At 39.9% G+C, this 24,561-nt stretch overlaps 1 protein-coding gene across 1 annotated transcript in view; it reads right to left on the reverse strand.

Annotated features, from left to right (window-relative positions):
- Window positions 1–24,561, reverse strand: part of MYO3A (myosin IIIA) — a 235,615-nt gene that overhangs the window by 75,425 nt on the left and 135,629 nt on the right. Inside the window, exons 17-19 of the mRNA XM_036344863.1 lie at window positions 24,416–24,542; window positions 15,332–15,542; window positions 12,673–12,820 (exon numbers count right to left, since the gene is read on the reverse strand). Of these exons, the coding sequence (XP_036200756.1) occupies window positions 12,673–12,820; window positions 15,332–15,542; window positions 24,416–24,542 (486 nt within the window). The remainder of the gene's footprint in view (window positions 1–12,672; window positions 12,821–15,331; window positions 15,543–24,415; window positions 24,543–24,561) is intronic.

Genomic DNA, 24,561 nt, shown 5'->3' on the forward strand with positions numbered 1-24,561 from the left:
AAAGTTCAAAGGCGGTTCTGTATGTTTTATATAGAAAGCACACGAGGTTAAGGTCTAAACCAATGCATTTGTCATCTCTCTTTGCCGGTGTCAAAATCCACTGAATGCTTTTGTGGCAGGTCATACAGCGCAGAGATGAGGAGCTTGGAAAACAACAGGCTCCCCTTTAAGAAACTTGCTAGTATTACAAACTCCAGGGGAACCAACGGAGGAAAAATGCTGTTATTCAGGATTCATAAAGCGCTTTTAGTAAAATGATCATGACTTAAACATATATTATATATTGTTAGAGCAGTTATAAACTCCAAATGCTTAGTTTAGTTGTTTTTGAGCACATGCAGAGAATTGAGGCTCACCTACCACTTCAGAAAGTCCTCTGCTTTGCCCTGTACATTAAAAATACATTTTCAGCACATCAGTGGAATTACTCAGGAAAAGCTGAGCTGGTTAGCATAGGTAATCCCTACCCTGTTCAGACAGCCAGAATTCTCTTTTGAAAAAGGTTAGATGAATTACCTTTTAAAGTATATATCAAGGGGGCAAGGAAAATCATAAGACTTGGATGCTAGGAAATTTCATCCAGAGTTAAATTCTCCTTTGTTTTTCACTGAATTTTGAGTGTAGGTTGCGAAAGGACACATTGGCAAGAAAGCCCAAGGAAGGTGCACCTCCATAGCTAACAGTGCTTAGGCAGCAAGCTTAAATATTTAGGGTCAATATGTCATCCCACGAGAGACCTGAGGTTACTAAGTAAGTCCTGGCTCACACAGCAGCGTGGCAGGGTGGTCACCACAGGCTGAGAGAGGCTGCAAGCTTCCATGGCAGGAGAAAAATTATGGGTATGTTACTCAGCACAGGTGAATGACACAATAAAGGCTCAATCCTCAGGTCCTCAGAGAGACCTCCTCTCATCTCCTAAACTAATTCAGCAACCTGCTTCCTGAACTGGTCACGGTCTACTACCCCTCCCCCAACCACGTGCATGTCTCTTATTTTAAAATTTTAGTCCACTTTTCTTTTTACAGTGAAAATTTTTTATATTTAGAATTAGCCAGCCCTAGCTGGTTTTGCTGGGTGGATAGCCTGTGGACTGAAGGGTCCCAGGTTCAATGACAGTCAAGGGCACATGCCCGGATTGCGAGCTTGATCCCCAGTGTGGGGTGTGCAGGAGGCAGCCAATTAATGATTCTCTCTCATCATTTATGTTTCTCTCTCTGTATACCTCTCCTTCCTCTCTGAAATCAATAAAATATATTTAAAAAAGAAAAAAGAATTAGCCAGCTGGACTTAGTTTAGATGACCCTAATTTTGTTGGCAACATCCAAAGCATCATAATCAGGAGCCAAACATATGCCTTCTTTTTTTTTTTTAAAAAAAAATATATTTTATTGATTTTTTACAGAGAGGGAGGAAGGGAGAGGGATAGAGAGTTAGAAACATTGATCAGCTGCCTCCTGCACACTCCCTACTGGGTATGTGCATGCAACCAAGGTACATGCCCTTGACTGGAATCGAACCTGGGACCGTTGAGTCCGCAGGCCAACACTCTATCCACTGAGCCAAATGGGCTAGGGCCAGTGATGGTGAACCTATGACATGCGTGTCAGAGGTGACACGTGAACTCATTTTTTTGGTTGATTTTTCTTTGTTAAATGGTGTTTAAATATATAAAATAAATATCAAAAATATGTCTTTTTTTACTATGGTTGCAAATATCAAAAAATTTCTATATGTGACATGGCACTAGAGTTAAGTTAGGGTTTTCAAAATGCTGACATGCAGAGCTCAAAAGGTTCGCCATAGGCCCTCCCATGTCGGCAAACTGCGGCTCACAAGCCACATGCAGTTCTTCGGCCCCTTCAGTGTGGCTTTTCCACAAAATACCGGCTCTTCCACAAAATACCGACTTCTACGCATGGGCCATGAAGTTTCAATCACACTGTACGTGCATGCCCGCACGTGGTATTTTGCCCGCTAGGGCAAACAATGCCTTCTTTTCTCCATCAGGCCTGATCAGGGTGTTGACCTTGACCGCGTCAATGTCATAGAGCTTCTTTATAGCCTGAATTTTTTTCCTTTTTATTGAGTTTATTGGGGTGACACTAGTTAACAAAATTATACAAGTTGCAGCTGCACTATTTTAAAACCAGAGTATGAGCTGCACTATTTTAAAAAACTTCATCTGTACACTGTATTGTGTGTTCACCACCCCAAGTCAGGTTTCTACCATTTATTCCCCCTATACCTTCCTCTACCTCTTTCCCCCTCCTTTGCCCTGTACATTAAAAACACATTTAGAGCACATCAGTGGACTTATTAAGGAAATAATGTCCATGTCCATGAGTTTTTCCTTTTTCTTTTTTGCTCAATTCCTCTCCTGTCCCAGCAACGCCCTCCCCCATCAGAGCTGTCAGCTTGCTCTCCATCTATGAGTTCATCACTATTTTGCTTGGTAGTTAATTTTGTTCATTAGATTCTACTTGAGTGAGGTCATCTGATACTTGTCTTTCTCTGACTGGCTTATTTCCCTCAGCACAATGCTCTCCAGGTCCCTCCTTGATTCATAGCCTGTTTGATCTGGTGCTTACTGGCCTTGACCTCCACAATGAACACAAGTGTATTGTTGACTTCTATCTTCTTCATGGCTGACTGGCAGTCAGAGGGAACTGTGTGTGTGTGTGTGTGTGTGTGGCTGTGGACATCTTTCAGCACCACTTTCTTTGCCTTCAAAGCCTTTGCTTTAGCTTTGGCTTTGGGAGGGGAAGGTCTTCTTCACTTTTGGTGCCATCTTCATGAAAAGGCTCCACTTAAAAAAAAAAAAAATGCTTCTACCCATTTCAAATCATGGGACAAAGAATGAATGAGATTTATATCAAGAGATGGTATCTGGAATTCACCTCGGGGTGTAGCACTGTCTCTGTATAGACCATTGTAGAAAGAGCCACATACGAAAATTCTTCAAATATTGAGGAGCACCTACTATGTGCATGTTCAGGAGTAGATGGGGTTAGAGAAGGTAGAAAAAGATGAAAAAGGTCGAGTCCCTGTCCTGTAAGGCACAGAAACGATGCTCTCTCTGCCTTGCCATTCCAACCCAGAAGAAACATCTTTGGATTTCTCTGTTTTGGTATATTCTCTCTTTCAGTTGTTCCACCTTATATCCTTTCTACTAGGAGGTCTCTGCTCCCTCTATTGCCACTTGCTCAGTGCGACTCTTCTCTCCGCTTTCCTTCTTTCCTTCTTATATTGACTCGCCCTGGATTTTCATGTGAAAAGATGGTCTCTTTCTTTTTCTTTTTCTCCCTCCCTTCTTCTCTTTTTCTTTCCTTTCTTTCAAATACAAGGAGCACCCTTTTCTTCTGCATCGGAGATTACTTTTCTTGTGTCTCTGGCTCTCTGAACTTATTTGTTTGTTCTATTTGTTTGTTCATGGGAAGAACCTGAGATAGGCATCAGAATACCTAGATCCTGGTTCTGGCTTTGTTCAACCAGACTGCGACCTCGGGTAAGTCACCCGAAGTCCTTGTTGTCTTTAAAATGTAAATCATCTATTTAGGTTTCTTCTGGTTCTAACATTTCAAAATGCCAAGATTGCCTCAATGTGTTGTGAAACTTAATGAATAAATATACATTCTGTTGACAGAACATTCGCAAGGGGGAAAAAGCCACATGAACACATATATTCCTGAAGTCTATCTTTTAGTAAAAAAATTCCCACTCACCAGCTGCTCATATGAGTGTACACACTTACAAAAACATTCCCCTCACTGGACAGAAACCATTGAGAAGCTACTCATTCTAACCACTGACAAAAATCCTCATTCTAAGAGAAACATTTTAAAGGTTGAAAATCTAGGATTCAGAGTGCTATTAGTGCTCCAGGTAAATTGAGCATGTTTACTATAGTGAAAAGAAACAACAACCTCTGCCACTTTTTTTTTTCTTTTGAAATAACTTCAAACTGAAAGACAACTTGCAAGAATAGTACCAAAAAACTCCCATGTCTCCTTTATTCAACTTCCTCAGTGGCTAGTATTTACCACACTTGCTTTCATTCTCTTTCTTTCTATACATATTATTGTTAGTAATAACATTTTACTGAACTAAGCATTTAAAAAAGCTAAAAATGAAGAAAACAAAGTGCCAATATGCATGTTTAAAAATCTGAACACTTGATGTAAAATAAAATGTATAATTTGAAGTTGGTTTCTTCCTGTATTTTCTATTCAAAGCTGGTATTAATGATCCTGCTGATTTTTATGTTAATACTAATGGCAAACCACAGGGAATGTTGTTCATCATTATCTTGAGATGATGTAGGTCATTCATTCAGAATCTGACAAGTAATCTATGAGAAAGTACTTTGGATAATTCCTGATAAAATATACATATTTTATTTCACATACTAGAGGCCTGGTGCACGAATTTGTGCACAGGTGGGGTCCCTTGGCCTGGCCATCTCACCAAGTCCTGATCGGGGCTGGCTGGTGGGTGCGGGGGTCGGGGGAGGGACCGTAAGAGGTTGGCAGGCAACTCCTGCATTGAGTGTCTGCCCCCTGGTGGTCAGTGCACATCATAGCTACCAGCCAGTTGTCTGGCTGTCTGGTTGTAATGGTCACTTAGGCTTTTATATTATAGACTAGGGGCCCGGTGCATGAAATTCGTGCACTTGGGGGGTGTGTCCCTTAGCCCAGCCTCTGCTCCCTCTCACATACTGGGAGCCCTCAGGGGATGTCCTAGTGACAGCTTAGGCCCACTCCCTGCTCCCCTTGGGGAGCGGGCCTAAGATGCAGTCTGGCCTCCCTTTGTGGAAGGCGACCGGGCTGATCAGGAGAAGGCACCAGCCCCATCACCCTGCTGCTGCAGCCACTGCCAGTCACCACAGCCAGCAAGGTTTTTTCATCAACACGGACTACAATCCCTTCACCATGAAAAAATGACAACTTTCTTTAGGCATTTTCAAGATGTGTCTTTCATATAATAATAATTTCTTTATTATTTTTTTTATCCTCACTGGAGGATATGTTTCCATTGATTTTTAGAGACTGTGGAAGAGAAAGGGAAAGACAGAGAGAAACATCAAAGTGAGAGGAACACTTTGATTGGTTGCCGCCTGCATGAGCCTTGACCTGGGCCACCACCAGGGAGAAGCCTGCAACCTAGGTACATGCCCTTGGTCAGAATTGAACCCAGACCCTGCCATCAGCAGGCCAAGGCATTATCCACTGAGCCAAACAGGCTAGGGCAGGATATGACATTTCTTAGCCCTCCAGCAGTGGACCTTCGTTTTTTTCACCAGGAATGTGGTGAAAAACCCTAGATCACCTTTTTGGATTCTTATTACCCAAGTTACTAAGAATATTACCAGTGGCATACAGGGAGCTTAGCCAATGAGCAGTCAGAAAAGGTGTTTCCTCTGTAGTTCACACCAATCGTTGGCTTGGACCTGGCCCAGGCCTGACGCCTCTGGCCCAGGCTTCAGGCCTGGGCAGGGGACCCCCATCTCCCCCTGATCACCGGCTCCACCCTCGCCCAAGCCTGACACCTCGGCCAGAGGTGTCGATCCCCATCTCCCTCTGATTGCCGGATGGGCCCCTTGCCCAGGCCTGATGCCTCTGCCAGAGGTGTCAGGCCTGGGCAGGGGACCCCATCTCCCCCCGATCACCGGCTTCTGGGCGGCTTCTGGGATCGCATACTGGGGCCTGGATGGCGGCTCTTGCACTGGCGGCTGTGCTGTCCTGCCCTGCCTGCAGTATGCAAATTAGCCGCCATCTTTGTTGGCAGTTAATTTGCATATTGTGCTGATTTGTCAATGGGAGGCATAGCGAAGGTATGGTCAATTACCATGTTTGTCTATTATTAGATAGGATATTTAATGAACTTTGAAGGAAGGAATTTCAAGTGGTGCTCTTAGAGCAGCGGTTCTCAACCTGTGGGTCGCGACCCCTTTGGCGGTCGAACAACCCTTTCACAGGGGTTGCCTAAGACCATCCTGCATATCAGATATTTACATTACAATTCATAACAGTAGCAACATTACAGTTATGAAGTAGCAACGAAAATAATTTTATGGTTGGGTCACAATATGAGGAACTGTATTTAAAGGGCCAGAAGGTTGAGACCCACTGTCTTAGAGCATTTCCTTTTTATCAGAAAGAGGCATATAATGCATGTTAAGATGAAAAGTCTTTTTGTGTATGATACCTATTTTTGAAAGCTCTTTAAAAGTCATAAAGAGTTTTGCAAATTTATATTCTATTGATGGGCACTGGCTTCAGATAAGGAGGCATTTTTATTGGAAATTCAGAAATGTAACTTTCTATACATTCCTTTCAACTTAAATGTATTTCTCCTTTACTGTCATGTTTAAATCTTTACCAAATAATTTTTTTTTTCAGTTTGGCAACAGTATGCTTTAACCTTACATATAGAAACTATTTTAAGTGTATGGATCTATGCTCCTAATTATATATCTCATTTAAAATTATCTTTTATCATAATTAAAAGGTTTTGAAAAATGTTATTAAATTATCAAAATAAATCCCCACATTGCATTATGGTGCTGACCCAACTTCATGGGTGCGAAGAGAAACATGTGCAGCACAGTGTTGAGTGAGGGCTGAAATGGGCACGGAACCCAAGAGGTTGCCTGTGAGAACCAAGGGAGAGGAAGACACACCCCCGCCAGGAGCTGCTGCTGGGCTACTCCACGAATACCTTATCATGTCAACTTCCTCATTCTCCTAGTACAGGGGTGGGCAACCCTTGGCACGATGGCACGCCAGTAACTTTTGCTGGCACCTCTCTTATAATCTTCCATTTACAATTTTTTCCTTAATATTGACTTTTTTATTTTTCAGATAAATTCAGTGTAGGTGCATCTTAGATAAATAATTTTACATAACAAGTTATCTTAAAGACCATAGACATGGATTGACGAGAGAGGGGAAGAGCAATTTCTATGCCTCTGCCTTAACTCTCCCTGCCTTCCTAGATCTGACCAGTGTTTTGGTTTCAGCCTCAGACACAACGGGTTTTCATTGACAAGACAACCGCCTCACCTACTTATTCAAAATTTTGCTCTATAAAAATGAAACCTTCTCTCTTGCTTTGCCCACTGGTACTAACGAAAGGGGAATAAATTTCTATGTTTCTCTCGGCACAAAAGTCCCACTGATAATATCAAACGGAGTCATAAAGTTTTCTGTTGGATTATCAGTGTACATGTGTACATTAAAAAATAAATGTATTTTTCATCATCATATACTGTGTTTCTGTCGCTCGAATGAATTTTATTATTTCTTCAAGGTTCTTCACATACGTACATCTTAAGAGATATCAAGTAGGCGTAACATGTTCTCAAAAAATTAGGGTTGGCATGCAGAAGAATTTTGAGTCAGAGATTTTGCTGGTTTTGGCACGAACTCACAAAAAGGTTGCCCACCCCTGTCCTAGTATGTGAGAAGTGTAAGGAACATTTGAATGTGATCTCAAACAGTAACTCAAGTCTTGGCTGAGCATTTAAAAAGGAAGATTTGTTGTATCAAGGGTTTCTTAAATGTCTGGCTATGTTAATGCCTAAAGAAACTGCCTATAAATGTCCTTTATCACTTGGAAAGTTAAAATAAGACAAATGCTACCACCACAGCACTCTTTAATAGGGAAGATTTATTTAGTAGGGAAGAAAGTTGGATATAAAATAAAAATTCACATTTTGCAAGCAAAACAATTTGAAGACATTTATAAGGGGTTTATTTTAAACTACCCACACATTTTTTATCTGAAGGCTGATTTTTACTTTATGATGTTAATAAAGTTGAAAATGTAGATATTAGATAATTAAATGAATGTTTGTCCTTTGTAATTGTCACAAATCATGTAGAGCCCACATTAAAAAATCTCAAAAGCTTTCATCTTCAGGATATGAACAACTGGAGATGAAAGTCATACACATAATTTTCAGCAAGAAGCCAGAGCATTATTACAGTTATTGTTTCTATTATGTGCTGTAAATAGTTTCCTGCATATAAAATGATTCCTGACTTTTAATTCTAAACCCACAGGTACTTACATAAGTGATACATGTAACAACTTATCCTCATACAGAAAAAAAAATATTAATAGCTCACTTTAGAAATGAGCTTTAGTTCAGTTACTAGCCAGAAAGCTGAGCTGCACTAATGGGTAAGAAAGCTCATCCTAGTATAAACAGGCATGTCAGGAAGTAGAGTGACTCTTCAGGGTCTAGAACAATGCTTTGTAGTATCATAACAGCCTTAAAGAGCAATGGCATCTGTTCCAATTCAAATCATGCCCGGGGTGATGAATTAATGGTTTGTGTGCATTCCCCTTGATTTGAAACATAAACTTGAGGGAATAAGGTTCATTTTTTTATATGTTCATACTATAATGATTATGCCTTAATGCAAAATTAAAACAAAGGACAAAACCGACCACTACAGCACTAACATGACTAACGTGAAGAGAATGTCAAGTTTGCTATCACACTTTTTACTGTTGAGCTCTCTTTTACATGGAAGAAAACCTGAAAATGAAAAAATACTGCTCCCCCCCGTCCCCCGCCCCGCCAAATCTTGGTTACATAATTATTACCATGGAGATTCAGTGTGAGGGCTGTTGTAGAAAGATGCCTCCTGCATGGAAAATGGGATAACTTGTTTCCTGTTCTTAGAGCTGCTAACTAAAGGCTTTTAGAAAAATATGGAAGTAAACAGTGTGCATCAATAGAACCCTACACAGATGTAAGGGGAAATATGAATAATCTATTTGTGGAATGAATAAATTAAAAGAAAGACATATACTTTACGGTTGCAACTCATTTAAAAGAGTTTGACTCTGGAATTTTAAAAGGTTTTAACTATATTCCTCATCATCTATTTGCAGGGATGGGGACTTAAGTTATTATCTAACGCTCAAACTACTGTCTGCAGATGCAAATCATCCCTTTGAATTTTATTAAATTCGATCTGTATAAAATGGTTCTTCTAGTGCTAGAAAAGCATGAAAACTTCAAATATTATTAAGTATCAAACTCCAGAAAATTTTCAGAACCTATCAGTTTACACAGTAGGAAAATAATTCTACCATAGACCGGCTATCTTAGATATTCCAAATATCTAGATAATAAGAGGGGGAAAAAACGATACAAGTTCTGGATGCTCTTGTTTGGGTGTTGAGATTCCAAGACATGCAATTTATGTCCACAGAAAAGTGGTTATGAAAAGAAAGGAGGCATACGTGCCATCAAGCTAAAAGTGAGGATCCCAGATTTAAGACCTTTAAAAGCAATACAAATGGTTAGTTGGAGGCAAGCATTCCAAGAAACAAAACTATTCAGCCAGCAAGCCATGAATTAATAGGTCACTGTCATAAACTCACTAAAAATGTTTTCCTGTAGTCCGTTGATTATTGTTTTAATGGAAAGTAAAGGGAAAATGATACTCAAAATGCCTGTGTAACCAACTTTGTTGGAGTGTACCAGTGTATAACTGCAGGTAAAATGAGCCTGGGAGAAATAAGGAAATGCTTTCAGGAAACCTGTATTTGTGTTCTAATGTTGTTGGACTGTCAACAAAGAGAACATTTATTGGTTTAAGCAGGACCGGAAGTTGTTTCATCTGGGAAGGTGCTGCCTGAGGCAGGGTGCCTTTCGCTCAGATTGGCCAAATTTGTTGTATGTGCATGAAATTGAGAACAGCATGTCCTACTGATAAGCAGCAAGGACTTTATTAATGGAAGGAGTTCTGTGTTAGACCGAACCTGTGATTATATTCCACCAAAAAAAATGTGACCATGACTTTAATTAATGACTTGGCTTACTACCTAGTTCTCACTTATAGAAATTAGTATAAGTGTGCTCTCTTTATCTGTGACAGCTAATCATACAACTACAGTTAGCATTTCTCAGTTACGTTTTTTGCCTTCACAGGAAATGACAGTGAAAGAAAAAAACCACACACGTGCAACCACATTTTAAAATTAAGAGAATCACTGACTAATCTTGTATCGAACAAATCACACGTTCATCACACACTCAGCTGCCTGGTCCTTAAGATTATGAAGCAGAGGTTCTTGGATCACTTCTCTAGGAAGTCACTTGAAAGAATTGGGAATAGCCTTAATTCATCACTGGATCCTAGTTAAAATTTTAAATTGGGGACACTTTTGAGTTGTTTTGTCTAGAAAACTTCTCAGGTACATTTTTTTAAAGGGTAGAGAAGGGTAAAGGGGGAGGGTAAATGGTCATGAATGGAGAGTTGACTTGGAGTGGTGAACACACAATACAGTGTACACATTATGTGTTTTAACTTGGTCACCTGAAACCTGTGTAATTTGTTAACCAGTGTACCCCAATAATTCTATAAAAAGGAAAAAAAGTATCTTATAGAATAGTCTCATTTGTAGCAAGCTCAAAGACAAAAAAAAATTAAGAGCGTTAGAATCATGCATGGGATTCAAGACTATCAATAAAAGTGAATTATAAATTGTAACATTCTATAAAAGTGAAAAGCAAGTAATAATAAAAGATCTGTACATTGGTTTAAAGGCTAATTCCAATAAATCAGGTCCTAATATTAACCTCCAAAAGAGAATAACAGAAGTCTATCCACACAAGCTCTTAATAATCAGATGGGAAATACATGGAGATAAATCTTGTCTCCTGAAGCAGGTAACCCCAATTTTTTTTTTTACTTGTTTCAATCTCTGGTTAGAATGAATTCTGTGAACAGTGTGAAGCATTAAAGCAAGATTAACTTAATTTAATAAATATTTGTTGAGCAGTTGCTATATGTCAGGGTCAAGGATAGAACTCTTTGGAGGAGCTAGCATTTAGGCCAGTAATTCTCAACATTGGAATACACTGGGAACCTTAAAAAACAGTGGTACCTGGGTCTCAGCCCAAGAGATCTAATTTGATTGGTCTGGGATAGGGGCTGGGCACTAGACTTTTACAAAATTCCCCAAGTAACTCTACTATGCAGCCAGGGTTTAGAACCATTGGTGTAGAAGATGGTACAGAAAGAGTAAAGGAAGAACTATCAAAGAAGAAAAGAAATAGAAGGATGGTGTTAGTAATGCTAAAGGAGGGGTTTTCCAATAATAGGAATCTGTCAATAGGGTTGAAAATCACAGAAAGACTAATAATGTGAGGAGTAAAACATTTCTGGTACTAATGATGAGGAGATTAGGAAGGGCCATTCTGATTCAGTGAGGGTGGTCCAGCCAGATGCTGTGGGTTCAATGTACCAAGTGGGGAAGAAATCGATACAATGCAATGAGTATTGAATATGCTTTCAAAGAGCTTGTCTGTGAAGGAAAGAGAGAGAGAGAGAGCCTGGAGATGAGATTGGGCAAACACAGATTAAAAAGTATGGTTTTATTTTTTTATTTTTTGGCTTAAGAAATGTCAAGATCTAAATATTTTCTTTTGTGACCACTGTTCTCAAAATGCAACTTCAAAGTTAACGCTCAATAAGCCTAAATATTTTAAATCAGAAGAGATTCAAGTACCTCTAATTTATCTCAAATTTAAATAAAAACTTCAGTTGTAATCAGTAAATACAACTTTCATATATTATTTTAAAGGAATCAAATGACATACTGAATATGACTATTTCTTTTAGACTTGATAAAAATATTTAAAACAGTCTTGATACTACAGTTTTGCCAAATGCAATTCAAGTAAATCTCTGATTTTTCTCTAAGGAAGAATATTTTTGAAGCTGAATCATGAATTGCACATTGTACCCTGACAAAATTACTGTTTCACGGCATTTGCATCAAACCCATTATCTTGTGTTCTGTTGCCTAGTTACTGGAATTCTGAAGTTTAATGCATTTTAGATGGATATTTAAATTTCAAACAGAATTTCATACAGAAAGAGAAACAGTTGGATGCATCTATTTAAATTTCCAAAGGAAACGTCTTTGTTTGCAAGGGCTCAGGCTTGCTAAGTTTTGGAGAATGGTGCACTGATATTCGATGGAGGACATTCAATATCAAATATACTAGTTTTTTTGGCTTGTATTTGTTTTTCCTATGGGAATGAAGTGAGTAAATATTTTCTTTCTTTTTTAATATTTTATTGATTTTTTACAGAGAGGAAGGGAGAGGGATAGAGAGCTAGAAACATCGATGAGAGAGAAACATCGATTCAGCTGCCTCCTGCACACTCCCTACTGGGTATGTGCCCGCAACCAAGGTACATGCCCTTGACCAGAATCGAACCTGGGTCCATTGGGTCCACAGGCCGACGCTCTATTCACTGAGCCAAACCGGTTAGGGCGAGAAAATATTTTCTTTGTATTAAATGTTTAAGGCTTTAAATCTATGATTTAAGTCAGTGATGGCGAACCTTTAGAGTTCGGCGTGTCAGCATTTTGAAAAACCCTAACTTAACTCTGGTGCTGCGTCACATATAGAAATTTTTTGATATTTGCAACCATAGTAAAACAAAGAATTATATTTTTGATATTTATTTTATATATTTAAATGCCATTTAACAAAGAAAAATCAACCAAAAAAATGAGTTCGCATGTCACCTCTGACATGCGTGTCATAGGTTCACCATCACTGATTTAGGTCATGCTTCATTAGTACAAGTCTGCTTATAACACACAGGCATGCATCTTTATAGTACATTGACTTACCTGTTCCCATGCAAACACATGTTGATTAAAATAATACTGAATTTGTTCATTTGCAATGTTAATGCAAAGCTGCTCAAAGGAATTTTTTTTGAAATTTTCAAAGCCAAATATATCCAGTATGCCAATGCTCAGTTCATCACCATTCCCACTGGAAAATTAGAGATATTATTTTGAGTTCTTATTTACTTTCTTAAAAGGTACTATAAATCAGGTTATCTCAAAGTATGTTTTTGTGATTTATCTAAAAACCTACTACCAGCATACACACTTAAAGTGAAATTGTTAATTGAAAAGGCTTCCCTCCATAGAACTAAAAGATAAATTAGGTAGCATCAATTTTAATATGAAAATGGTCAATATTTTTCTTGTACTATAGAAACCACTGGTATACTATCTTTATATTTAAACAAAAGAAACATTATTCATATGGGTTTATGAGCACAAGATCACAGCCTTGAGCGAGTCATCATTCATAGAGAAAATATAGCTAGCATTCAGAACATAGCAAAAATATAGTCAATAAAAACCATACCAAAAAACACACATTCTGTGAAAGAGCAGACTTAGTCTTTAATTTTAGGGCAACAATGAAAACATCTTGCTAAAAATATTTCAATTATTTTAAAGAATTCTTATGTATTATAGGGTCATTCACTCATAATTTAAAAATATGCAACAAATGATAACCCAAAGGAAGGTGTAAATATATGTGGATTTGTTTTATAATTAAATATTTAAAAATACAATTAAATACTATTTTGCAATTGCACATTACAAATGCATTTTTTCCTGCTCTTACATAATGGCTATCTCTGCTCACTAAAGGTTAGATACTTGGTCAAAAGTCTGCTCCTCCTCCAAGAAATACCTACACTCCCAAAAAGGAAAGAACAAACATTAGTCCTGTGTCCACCATTTATATAACCTACGTTATTATTCTTGGTGTTGGGTGAGGCAGGGCTTTGGAAATGACAGCCAGCAACTGCAAGCTGTGAACTGAGGGATACTCTCTATATAAGTGGTTCTCAACCTTCCTAATGCCGTGACCCTTTAATACAGTTCCTCATGTTGTGGTGACCCCCAACCATAAAATTATTTTAGTTGCTACTTCATAACTGTAATTTTGCTACTGTTATGACTCGTAATGTAAATATCTGATATGCAGGATGTATTTTCATTGTTACAAATTGAACATAATTAAAGCATAATGATTAATCACAAAACAATATGTAATTATATATGTGTTTTCCGATGGTCTTAGGCGACCCCTGTGAAAGGGTCGTTCGACCCCCAAAGGGGTCGCGACCCACAGGTTGAGAACCGCTGCTCTATATTGGGAGGAATAGACTGCACTTAGAATGTAGACTTACAAAACATTTTGAATATGTGATGGGATCAACAAAAGGAAAACTATCAAATATTTCTGAAAGTTCTTAAAAGTAAACAGTGAGTATACTTTTATGTGGTTATATGAGGCAAAATGTCGAGTTAAAAGTTATACTGGCTCAGTCAAAATGATTATTCTTTTGCCATCTCTGTTCCACAGGATTTTACTGAGCTAAATAACTATCATGTACAATAATATATCAGATCCAGTCAGATAACATATGGTTTAGCAGGGAGGTAAAGAAGCAATTTGAAGATAATTTTGACTGGATCATATTATGGTGCAATGTGTATTTCAGTGGAAAAATAACAATAAATTGCATCCTGAAATGTATATAAAATGATTTTTTATATTTAATAAGCAAGTGTGAATGAAGTGACCTTAAGGCAGGTATTCATCTTCTTTATTCATTTTCAAATTTCTAAAGGTTGTATAATTTGTGGCGGAGCAAAACTTTAGATGTAAGTGAAAGGTATCTATGCACAATCCCTGCACATAGAAAGCACACAACGATGGCCATGGTTACCTTTAGTTCTAAGATGAGGCATCAGGCAAGGTGTAGGCTAAGATCACATAACACTGTTTATATCCTGAATGTACTATTCACTAGTTATTTAGAGCATTTCTGATTCCAAATTTCATGGATAGTCATAACACCTACCTCTCCAGGATTATAGTGAAAGTTAAAATATGAAAAAAGTTTTCCTTTGTCTTCAAGATTTAATTCAAAATCTCAAAACAAAAACAAAACACTGCTGAATTGACATTTTATACAAGTATAAAATGGCATGCACTTCACAGTACACCTTCTAATTAAAAGATATAAATTAATAGGTCACATTAAAAATTCACTTTCTGCCCTAGCTGGTTTGGCTCAGTGGATAGAGTGTTGACCTGAAGACTGAAGGGTCCCAGGTTCAATTCCAGTCAAGGGCACATGCCCGGGTTATGGGCTCAATCCCCAGTGGAGGGCGTGCAGGAGGCAGCCAAATAATCTCTCATCATTGATGTTTCTATCTCCCTCTCCCTTCATCTCTAAAATCAATAAAAATATATTTTAAAAAATTCACTTTCTATTATGTTTATTCATATTGCTGGCACAATGAATTGGTACTAGTAGGAAATAAAACAGATCTATTGAAATATAATGTTAATAAATTAAGAGATACTGATAGAAACATCTTCAAAGGGACTCTGATATAATCAATAAATTACAACACAGATTTACATCATCTGACATTTGGAAAAAAATGTGTCCATAAAAATTTTTACCTTGGTGATGTGTCATGCTTCAACAAGCTGTTAATGCGATTAACTATCCAGCTAAAGAGACGGCCATATAAAGTTTTAGCCATAGCATCTCTGACATCAGTAGCTTTTTCTACAGTGTTGGGTCGTATAATGGTTTCTCCTCTAGTGACCACACAGTGGGAGGTGAGGGCTTCTTGTAGCTCATCTGACTGAATGCAAAGCAAAGAAGCAGCTAAAAAATAAACAGATGTTTGGTTAGAAGAAATTATGGCAATGAAGAAACTTCCCAGAGAAAGAAAATATCTTAATTCATCCTCTTGATATGATATGAAATGATATGAAATATGCAAAGATTTTATAATCCTATGTAATAAAAGGCTAATATGCAAATAGACCAAATGGCAGAACAACCAGAACAACCAAACAACCAGTCACTATGATGTGTGCTGACCACCAGGGGGCATGTGTGAAACACGGCAGGCATTGGTCGTGGTGGGATGGTGGAGCAGGTGAACATGGGTGCCAGACCAAGGTAGGGTGCTGGTCACTATCATCAGGGTGAGTCTCTGGTGCTTACTGAAAATTCTTTTCTCCCATGTACCTCAGTCCCATCCAGTGCTTGCACCTGCAGCCGGTGCCTGGCACCAGTCCTGATCGCTCAGCGCCAACAGCGGGTGGGAGCGGCGGCTCCGGCCCTGATCACCCCTGAGGGCTTCTCCACCTCCCCCAGCTCCTGAAGGGCGATCGGGGCAGCAGCTGCCATTCGCACCTACTAATGGTGCTGGCCCCAATTGCTCCGGGCCATCAGCAGGTGTGAGCAGTGGTGGCAGGAACAGGGTTGCCGACAGACAGAGGACCAGGGACCACGGCAGAAGGGGCCAGGCAGGGGTGCGGAGGATGGACCAAGACCTGCTCCTGTGCCTACCACAGCCTCCCGACCCACAGTTCCTTTCAAGGTGCACGAATTCATGCACTCGGCCCCTAGTGTAAAAATAAGTTACTGTTCACTAATAGTCTTGGATCATTTTTCTCCATTTCTTTTGACTGGTCAAATGTGGGATGCTATAAAATAGAGCACAGACTAAACTAAACTGGCTCACTGACTGAAATATGTTCACAGGTGAGTGGTTGTTTGTAAGATGCCAAACGTAATTTCACTGAATTATGTTAAATAATTTAAAAACATTGCTAATAGACTTGGTATAAATTTGAATACCACTATTACATAAAGATTTTCAAAAGGTGGAAATTAATTGGAAGGTTACCTAGACTTCAGGGCTATACCCAAACAAATATATTTTATGTACCTTCTGCAATATACAACCCAAAGAACATACCCCTATCATGACATTCTTATACCTTCTTTCATACTACCATTCAGTTACATATTTCAATTACTAAATATTGTTAAAACTTGATGCCTGAACAAACATTTATTATCATAGGGACTTTAAAATTAATAATACATAACATCAGTGAACAAAACTCAGTTTTAAAAAATAAACATCTTGCCCTGGCCAGGTGGTTCAATTGGTTGGAGTATCATCGCATACACCAAAAGGTTGTGGGTTTGATTCCTACTCAGGGCACAAACCTAGGTTGCGGGTTCAATCCCCATTAGGAAGGGTATACAGGAGGCAACAGGTGGATGTTTCTGTCTCATATATGTCTCTATCTCTTTCTCTCTCTCTCCCTCTACTCTCTTTAAAATCAATAAATATATCCTCAAATGGGGATATATATCCTATCTAATAAAAGAGAAACATGGTAATTGGCGTACGACTGCTACCCTTCCCAATGGCTAATCAGCGAGATATGCAAATTGACTGCCAGCCAAGATGGCGGCCAGCAGCCAGGTAGCTTGAAACTAACATGAGGCTTGCTTGCTGCAGTGACGGAGGCAACCAACGTTTCCCGCCTGCCTTGCCGGCCTATGAGCTTGCAGTTTAAGAAGCATTGTAACAAATATAGAAGCTAAACAAAACCCCAGAAACCTGCTTTTAGCGAGCCAGGATCTCAGAGCTGGAGTTATACATTGTTTCGATTATAGAACCGAAACAAACCAGATACCTGCTTTCAGGAGTGGAGGCCTAAGAGCTGGAGCCTCAGATCTAAAGCTGGCCCAGAATAAAAAGAAAAAGAAAAAAAGGAGTGGTTGGGAGCTTCAGTCACCCGCCAGCCTGAAAACAGCCCTCAGCCCCTCACCCAGACTGGCCAGGCATCCCAGTGGGGACCCCCACCCTGAAGGGTGTGTGACCAGCTGCAAACAGCCATCATCCCCTCACCCAGGCTGGCCAGGCACCCCAGTGGGGACCCCCATCCTGATCCAGGACACCCTTCAGGGCAATCCAGCCGGCCCCCACACGTGCACCAGGCCTCTATCCTATATAGTAAAAGGGTAATATGCCTCCCAGCACCGGGATCAGCATAGCCGCGAGGCCTTCTGGCACCGGGATCAGCATGACAGGGGGCAGCGCCCAAACCCCCTGATCACCCTGTGGCTCTGTGTGTGACAGGGGGCGGGGCCACAACCTCCCTATCAGCCCTGCTCTGTTTGTGACAGGGGAAGGCGCCCCAACCCCCTGATCAGCCCTGCTCTGTGCCTGATAGGGGGGAGCTCCCCAACCCCCTGATTGCCCTGCGGCTCTGTGTGTGACAGGGTCCGGTGCCCCAACCTCCTGATCGGCACTGTTCTGTGTGTGACAGGGTGCAGTGCCCCAATCCCCCTCCCCCCCACGGGCCCTGCTCTGTGTGTGATGGGGTAGAACCATAACCTCCCCATCGGCTCTGCCCTGAGTGTGACAGGGTACGGGACCCCAACCCCCTGATCTGCCCTGCTCTGTGTGTGACAGGGGGCGGTGCCCCAACTCCCCTATTGGCCCTGCTCTGTGCGTAACAGGGGGAGCTCCCCAATCCCCTGATGGGCCCTGCTCTGTGAGTGACAGGGGGCAGCGCCCCAACCCCCTGATTGGCCCTGCTCTGTGCGTGACAGGGGGTGGCGCTGCAACCTCCCCATCGACCCTGCCTTGAGTGTGACAGGGGGCACTGCCCCAACCCCCCAATCAGCCCTACCCTGAGCGTGACTGAGGGTGGCATCGCAACTCCCAATCCACTCTGCTCTGTGCATGACAGGGGCGGCGCCCCAACTCCCCAATCGGCCCTGCTCTGAGCCTGACCAGGGGCTGCACCTAGGGATTGGGCCTGCCCTCTGCCACCTGGGATCAGGCCTAAGCCAGCAGGGCGTTATCTCCCGAGGAGTCCCAGACTGCGAGAGGGCACAGGCCAGGCTGAGGGACCCTCTCTTCCCCCCTGAGTGCACAAATTTTTGTGCACCGGATCTCTAGTATATATATAAAGAGCCAGGGTCCATAATGTCAAAAATGACTGAAGGGACGACCGGATGCCAGGCTATGCACGTAGCAGGCTCGGGTGGGCAGGGATTGGCAAGCGGGCTGAACTGCTGACCTCTCGGAGAGAGAGAGGTGGGGCTGATCAGCTGCTGCTGTGGATGCTGGCGAGGACAGGAGAGAGAGAGAAGCAGGGTCTGATTTCCAGCACTGAGGATCAGACCCTGCTTCTCTTTTTCTCTGGGCCTCACCAGCAGCCGTGCCTCTCTCTCTCTCCAAGAGGTCAGCAGTTCAGCCCTTTCACCAGCAGCCTGGGGGGGCTGCTGATCAGCCCTGCCTCTCTGATCAGGCCTGGAGATAGGCCCAGAGACACTGACTGGCATAGAAACCGACCAATCAGAACCTAATCTGGGTGAACTGCGAAGGCAGAACCTAAGGTGGGGGCTGAGGAGGGGTTTTAAGGGCTACAGCTATTTGGTGTAAGGTGTAAGAAAGCGGTTCAATTTTTTAATGACCAGTTTGGTAGTATAGTGCATATGGCTATCAGTCCAGATATAGGGATTATGTATTTTTGTCTGCCAAGAGCATCTCCTCCTGCTGAAAAAGGCTCCTCCTACTCCCCATTTAAGCAATCCCTATCCTATATAATCTATCTATACTAATAAAAGGGTAAAATGCTAATTAGATCAGGTCGACCAGCCATCTTCTGCACATCCGACTTCCGGACAAAGCCATGGTGGTGGGGGCTGAGGCAGACAGTTAGGGGCAACCAGGCTGGCAGAGGAGGGCAGTTGGGGGCAAGATCAGGCTGGCAGGGGAGGGCAGTTAAGGATGAGATCAGGCCATTAGGGGAGGTCAGTTAGGGGCGATCAGGCAGGCAGACAGAGGCAGTTAGGGGCGATCAGGCAGGCAAGCAGGCAGGCAGGTGAGCAGTTAGGAGCCAGCGGTCCCAGATTGCACAAGGGATGTCCGACTGCCGGTTTACTGGCAGTCAGACATCCTCCAAGGGGTCCCCTAATGGAGATGGTGCAGGCTGGGCTGAGGGGAGCGCCCCCCCCCCCCCGCCGTGCATGAATTTCGTGCACCAGGCCACTAGTAATTAGTTAAATAAATAAACAAATAAATAAATAAATTGAAAATAACTCAAACTATTACATGACAGATAGGCTGTTTTCAAATCAGTTTTTCTTTTAAAATATTTTGAACATAATGAATTTACTTTGAGCATTTGGATCAAGGTATTCCTTAGTTTTGTGGCAAAGATTGCTGGCCCTTGTTTAAACAAAATATTTTTTTCACATTAACATTGTACATTCCTTTCCTTCTAGGCATTTTATTGTCATTATCCTGCATGTATCTTAATGTAGTATCTTAAGCATTTTTTATTTTGTTAAGTATTGCTTCTAATTATAATTTAACTCATTGCACAATATTCTGGTATCATAATATAGCAATAATTTTTAAATCGTTGGATTTTTATATTGCTTCCATGTGTTCATAATTGTGAAGAATGATGGACAAATATTTTGGGCATGAATCTGTGTTCTTGTTTTGTATTATTTTCTTAGCATAAATTTTCTAAATTCAGTATTTGGTTTAAAGTATATAACCTTTGATACATCCTATTTAGCCACTCTTCACAAACTCTGAACCAATTATACTCTTATCAGCCAAATAAAAAAAAAAAACAACCCAATTTCAATACAATTTAATAGACATCAGAGATTATTTTTAACAATGGCCAGTTTGATAGAGAAAAAAAATGTCTCTTTCAATTTGTTTTTCATTGATTCCTAGTAAAGCTAAATATTTCGTTCTTTTTCATATTTTTATTAGTGATTTGTGGCTATATTTTGTAATTTGCTTTTTTTCATTGATATGATCATCTTTTCTGAGTTAATTTATGAGAGCACCTTACAGCATAAAGAGAATGCTTTGATACATATTGCAAATATTTTCCCTTGATTTTCATTGCAATGTCATTTGTTTTTTTTTAATATGAAAGTTTTTAATTTTTTATGTTGTCAAATACCATTTTAAAAAATAATATTTTTTTGTTTTTTGCACATAAAGTCCTTCAATTATCTCAGGATTATATAAATATATTTTGTCTTGTGCTTTTATACTTTTTTTTGCATTTAGATTGATACACATTTGGCATTCACTTTGGTACATGGCTTATGAGAAGGATTCAAATCCCCTCTCCCCCAAATGGTTAGTCAGTTGGTGGTCCCTGCAACATTATTAGTGATTTGTAATGCCATTTCTGACAATTTTACTTGGATTTGTTTCTGAACAGTGTCTGCCATTGATTGGTGTATCTATTTACATCCCATGATATTCATTGGATATATATTCATTGAATATCCACTTCACGCCAGGCATTATACTGCTAAGTATAATACCTTGTAAAACAAAGTTCTAGTCTTGATGGTCTTCATACAGGAGATATGGGAAGCTAATCAAGAAACTTAAGAGAGAATATAGAGGGAGGAGGAAAGGAAAGGAGAGGAGGCAAGATAAGATCAGGAGAAGTGGTGAAGGGGGAGGGGAGATCCAGGAATAGGGAGAGGAAGAGGGAGATTGAGAGAGCCCACCTATAGATTCATTTAGTAGTTTCAGAATAAGGTGTGGAAAATAAACTGGAAAAGTTAAAGAACTGATGCAGAATGAGCAATTGGAAGGTTACTGGGTGAGAGGTGATATTGTCTTGGATGACAAGGATGATGAGAGAGATAAAGAGAAGTGGTTAGATTTGATATATATATATCATATATATATATATATATATATATATATATATATATATATATATATATATATAAAAGCCTAAGTGACCATTATGACTGGTCGACCAAATGACCAGTCACTATGACACACACTGACCACCAGGGGGCAGACGCTCAATGCAGGAGCAGCACCCTGGTGGTCAGTGCGTTCCCACAGCCAACCTCCCATGGCTGGCCAACCTCCCGTGGTCCCCAGCCAGGCCGAGGAACCGCACCCGTGCATGAATTTGTGCCCCAGGCCTCTAGCATTTAATGAAAAGAAGGATAGAACTGGTGCCTAATTGAAGCAATGCACTTGTAAAATAATCTGGAAATATAGCCTTGATTTAAAGATAATTCCTTGTAATTTTAATTATAAATAATTTGAATGTAAATTAGTAAAATTTCTATTTTCCATGAGTGGCTAGTCCAGAAAGTAATGAATTTTAACTATATTTGTATTAATTTTAACCTTTCAGACCTAAATGACTCTCCTGCTATACAGAAATAGGTTTTCAATCATCAATATCATTTTTTAGTTTGTTTCTAAGTATAATCATAGCCACAAAAACCTCTATTGTAAGTCATTCTGTTGGCTGCTGACAACTCTTCTAATTATGATCAGATAGTGAGATTTTGATCCTATCACTGGAGTTTTCTGGTTGTTACACTTCTGATAATGTCTTAGTTGCCAATTAAGTTTATCAGAACAGCTTTTTAGTTTGTTGTAGTCTCATTTGTTTATTTTTTCCTTTGTTTCTCTTATTCTAGGAGCTGTATCTATGAAAATTCTGCTGCATAAGATGTCTAAGATTTTGCTTCTGTTTTTGTCTAAGATTTGTATGATTTCATGAAAGAAATCATCCTCAAAATGCAAAGGGAACCCACTGTATGGGAAAACATATTTGCCAATTGGATAAGAGTTAATTTTCAAAAAATATATGAAGAACTCATACAACACAACAAAAGGAAGACAAACAATCCAATTAAAAAATGGGCAGCCTTGGCTGGTGTATCTCAGTGGTTAGGGTCACAGAGAAGGGTCACACACAGAAGGGTCACAGGTTTGATTCCTGGTCTTGCCTGGGTTTGACCCTCAGTCCGGGTTGGGGGCAATGCAGGAGGCAACCAATCTATGTGTTTCTCTCACACAGATGTTTCTCTCTGTCTCTCTCTTCCCCTCTCTTTTTTCTCCCTCCCTTCTAGTCTCCAAAAAACAAAACAAAACAAACAAGTAAACAAAAAATCAATGGGGAAAAAAATGGGCAAAGGACCTAAATAGACACTTCTCCAAAGACGACATACAGACATCCAAGAGACATATGAAAAAGTGCTCAAAGTCACTAATCATCTGAGAGATGCATATTAAAATGACAATGAGGTATCACCTCACACCTGCCAGATTGGCAACCATCAATCAATCAACAGACAGCAAGTGCTTTGTCAAGGTTGTGGAGAAAAGGGAATGCTAGTACACTGCTGGCAAAAATGCAGACTGGTGCAGCTACTATGGAAAACAGTATGGAATTTCCTTAAAAAATTAAAAATCAAACTATTTGACTCAGTGATTCCACTTCTAGGAATATACCCTATGAACCCCGAAACACCAACCAGAAATAATATATACACCCCTATGCTCATAGCAGCACAATTTACAATAGCTAAGATCTGGAAACAGCCCAAATGCCCATCAGTAGATGAGTGGATAAAAAAGGTGGGACATTTACACAATGAAAATACTATGCAGCTGTAAAAAAGAAGGATCTCTTACCCTTTGAAACAGCATGTAGGGACCTGGAGAATATTATGGTAAGCAAAGTAAGCCAGTCAGAGAAAGACACTCTCACTTATATGTAGAATCTAATGAACAAAATAAACTGATGAACAAAATGGGCCCAAAGGCATGGAAGCATGGCACAGACTGACAGATCTCAGAGGGGCAGGCAGAGAATAACCAAAGAACTTATATGCATATATGCATAACCCATAGACACAGACAATAGTGTGGTGAAGGCCTGGGATGGGGTGGGAACCGAGTGGAGGGGGGCAATGGGGGACATTTTTAATACCCTTCAACAGTAAAGATAAATTAAAAAAATATCAGAACAGGTTCCTAGGTACATGTCAACCTCAGACATTTGTTCTGCTGTATTACCAACCTGGATCCTGAGACACAGTCAGATGGAGATGATGGAGATGTAGGGACAGGTCCAGACCAGGATGGTTGGGCATTTGGTCTCTCAAATTACCCTAAAACATCTCATTTGATTCATGAGTATGTATAAGCCAGAAAAATATATAAATAAAATTTATATAATGATTTCCTATATTATGAATGAAACTTATAATAAACCTGGTACTATGGGGACATACACTGATAATAAAAAATAGGTGTAATCAAAATAAAAAAGCTATGTCATTGGATGATATCAGTGGGGAGCCTTAAATTATTGGCATTAAACATCAAACTCTGCAAGTAAGAGAAAAACTGATTTGAAGAAAATACCAGGATGTACTTTACTTATGTAGAAAATGACTGCAAATTTAATCAACCCAGGATGAATATGTGAACAAAGTCTATGCAGTATGAAAATAAATATACGTCTTTATTACTTACAAAATGGTACAGATGCTAAATTTATAACAAAACAACTTAAATTCTTTTTAGATCAGTTAACTAAATTTTAATTAAATTTCCTGTGTTTTTCACTGAAATTAAATAGCTCCTAAAATAGTCATGAAAGCATAGTCTTTAGAAATGTTTTCTCCAGTAATCAGTGAATTTGGAGACATGAAGATTTGTTTCAGATAGTGGACTTCAAAAACTTCCCACTTCATACAAATGGAATCTGAGTATTGTTTTTAAAGATTCCATAAAAGTACAATTGCTTGAAATTATCCTTATATGACATTCACAGTATGTTGTTAGACTTTTTTTTTTTTTTTTTAAATAAAGAGTTCAGTTTAGAATGGAAGATAATAGAACTCACAGTTCTCCAGAGCAGCAAGATTGGAAATGTGGCTCTTGTCCACCTGGTGTTCAGTTGCCACTGAGGAAAATTCAATGTTCCCAACATTCAAGATGGCAGCAAGTATACTGTATACACTTCCAAGTTGCTGAAACACACCACACAAA

This window comes from Myotis myotis, unplaced genomic scaffold (genome assembly GCF_014108235.1).
Source record: "Myotis myotis isolate mMyoMyo1 unplaced genomic scaffold, mMyoMyo1.p scaffold_m19_p_1, whole genome shotgun sequence".
NCBI classification, from domain to species: Eukaryota; Metazoa; Chordata; class Mammalia; order Chiroptera; family Vespertilionidae; genus Myotis; species Myotis myotis.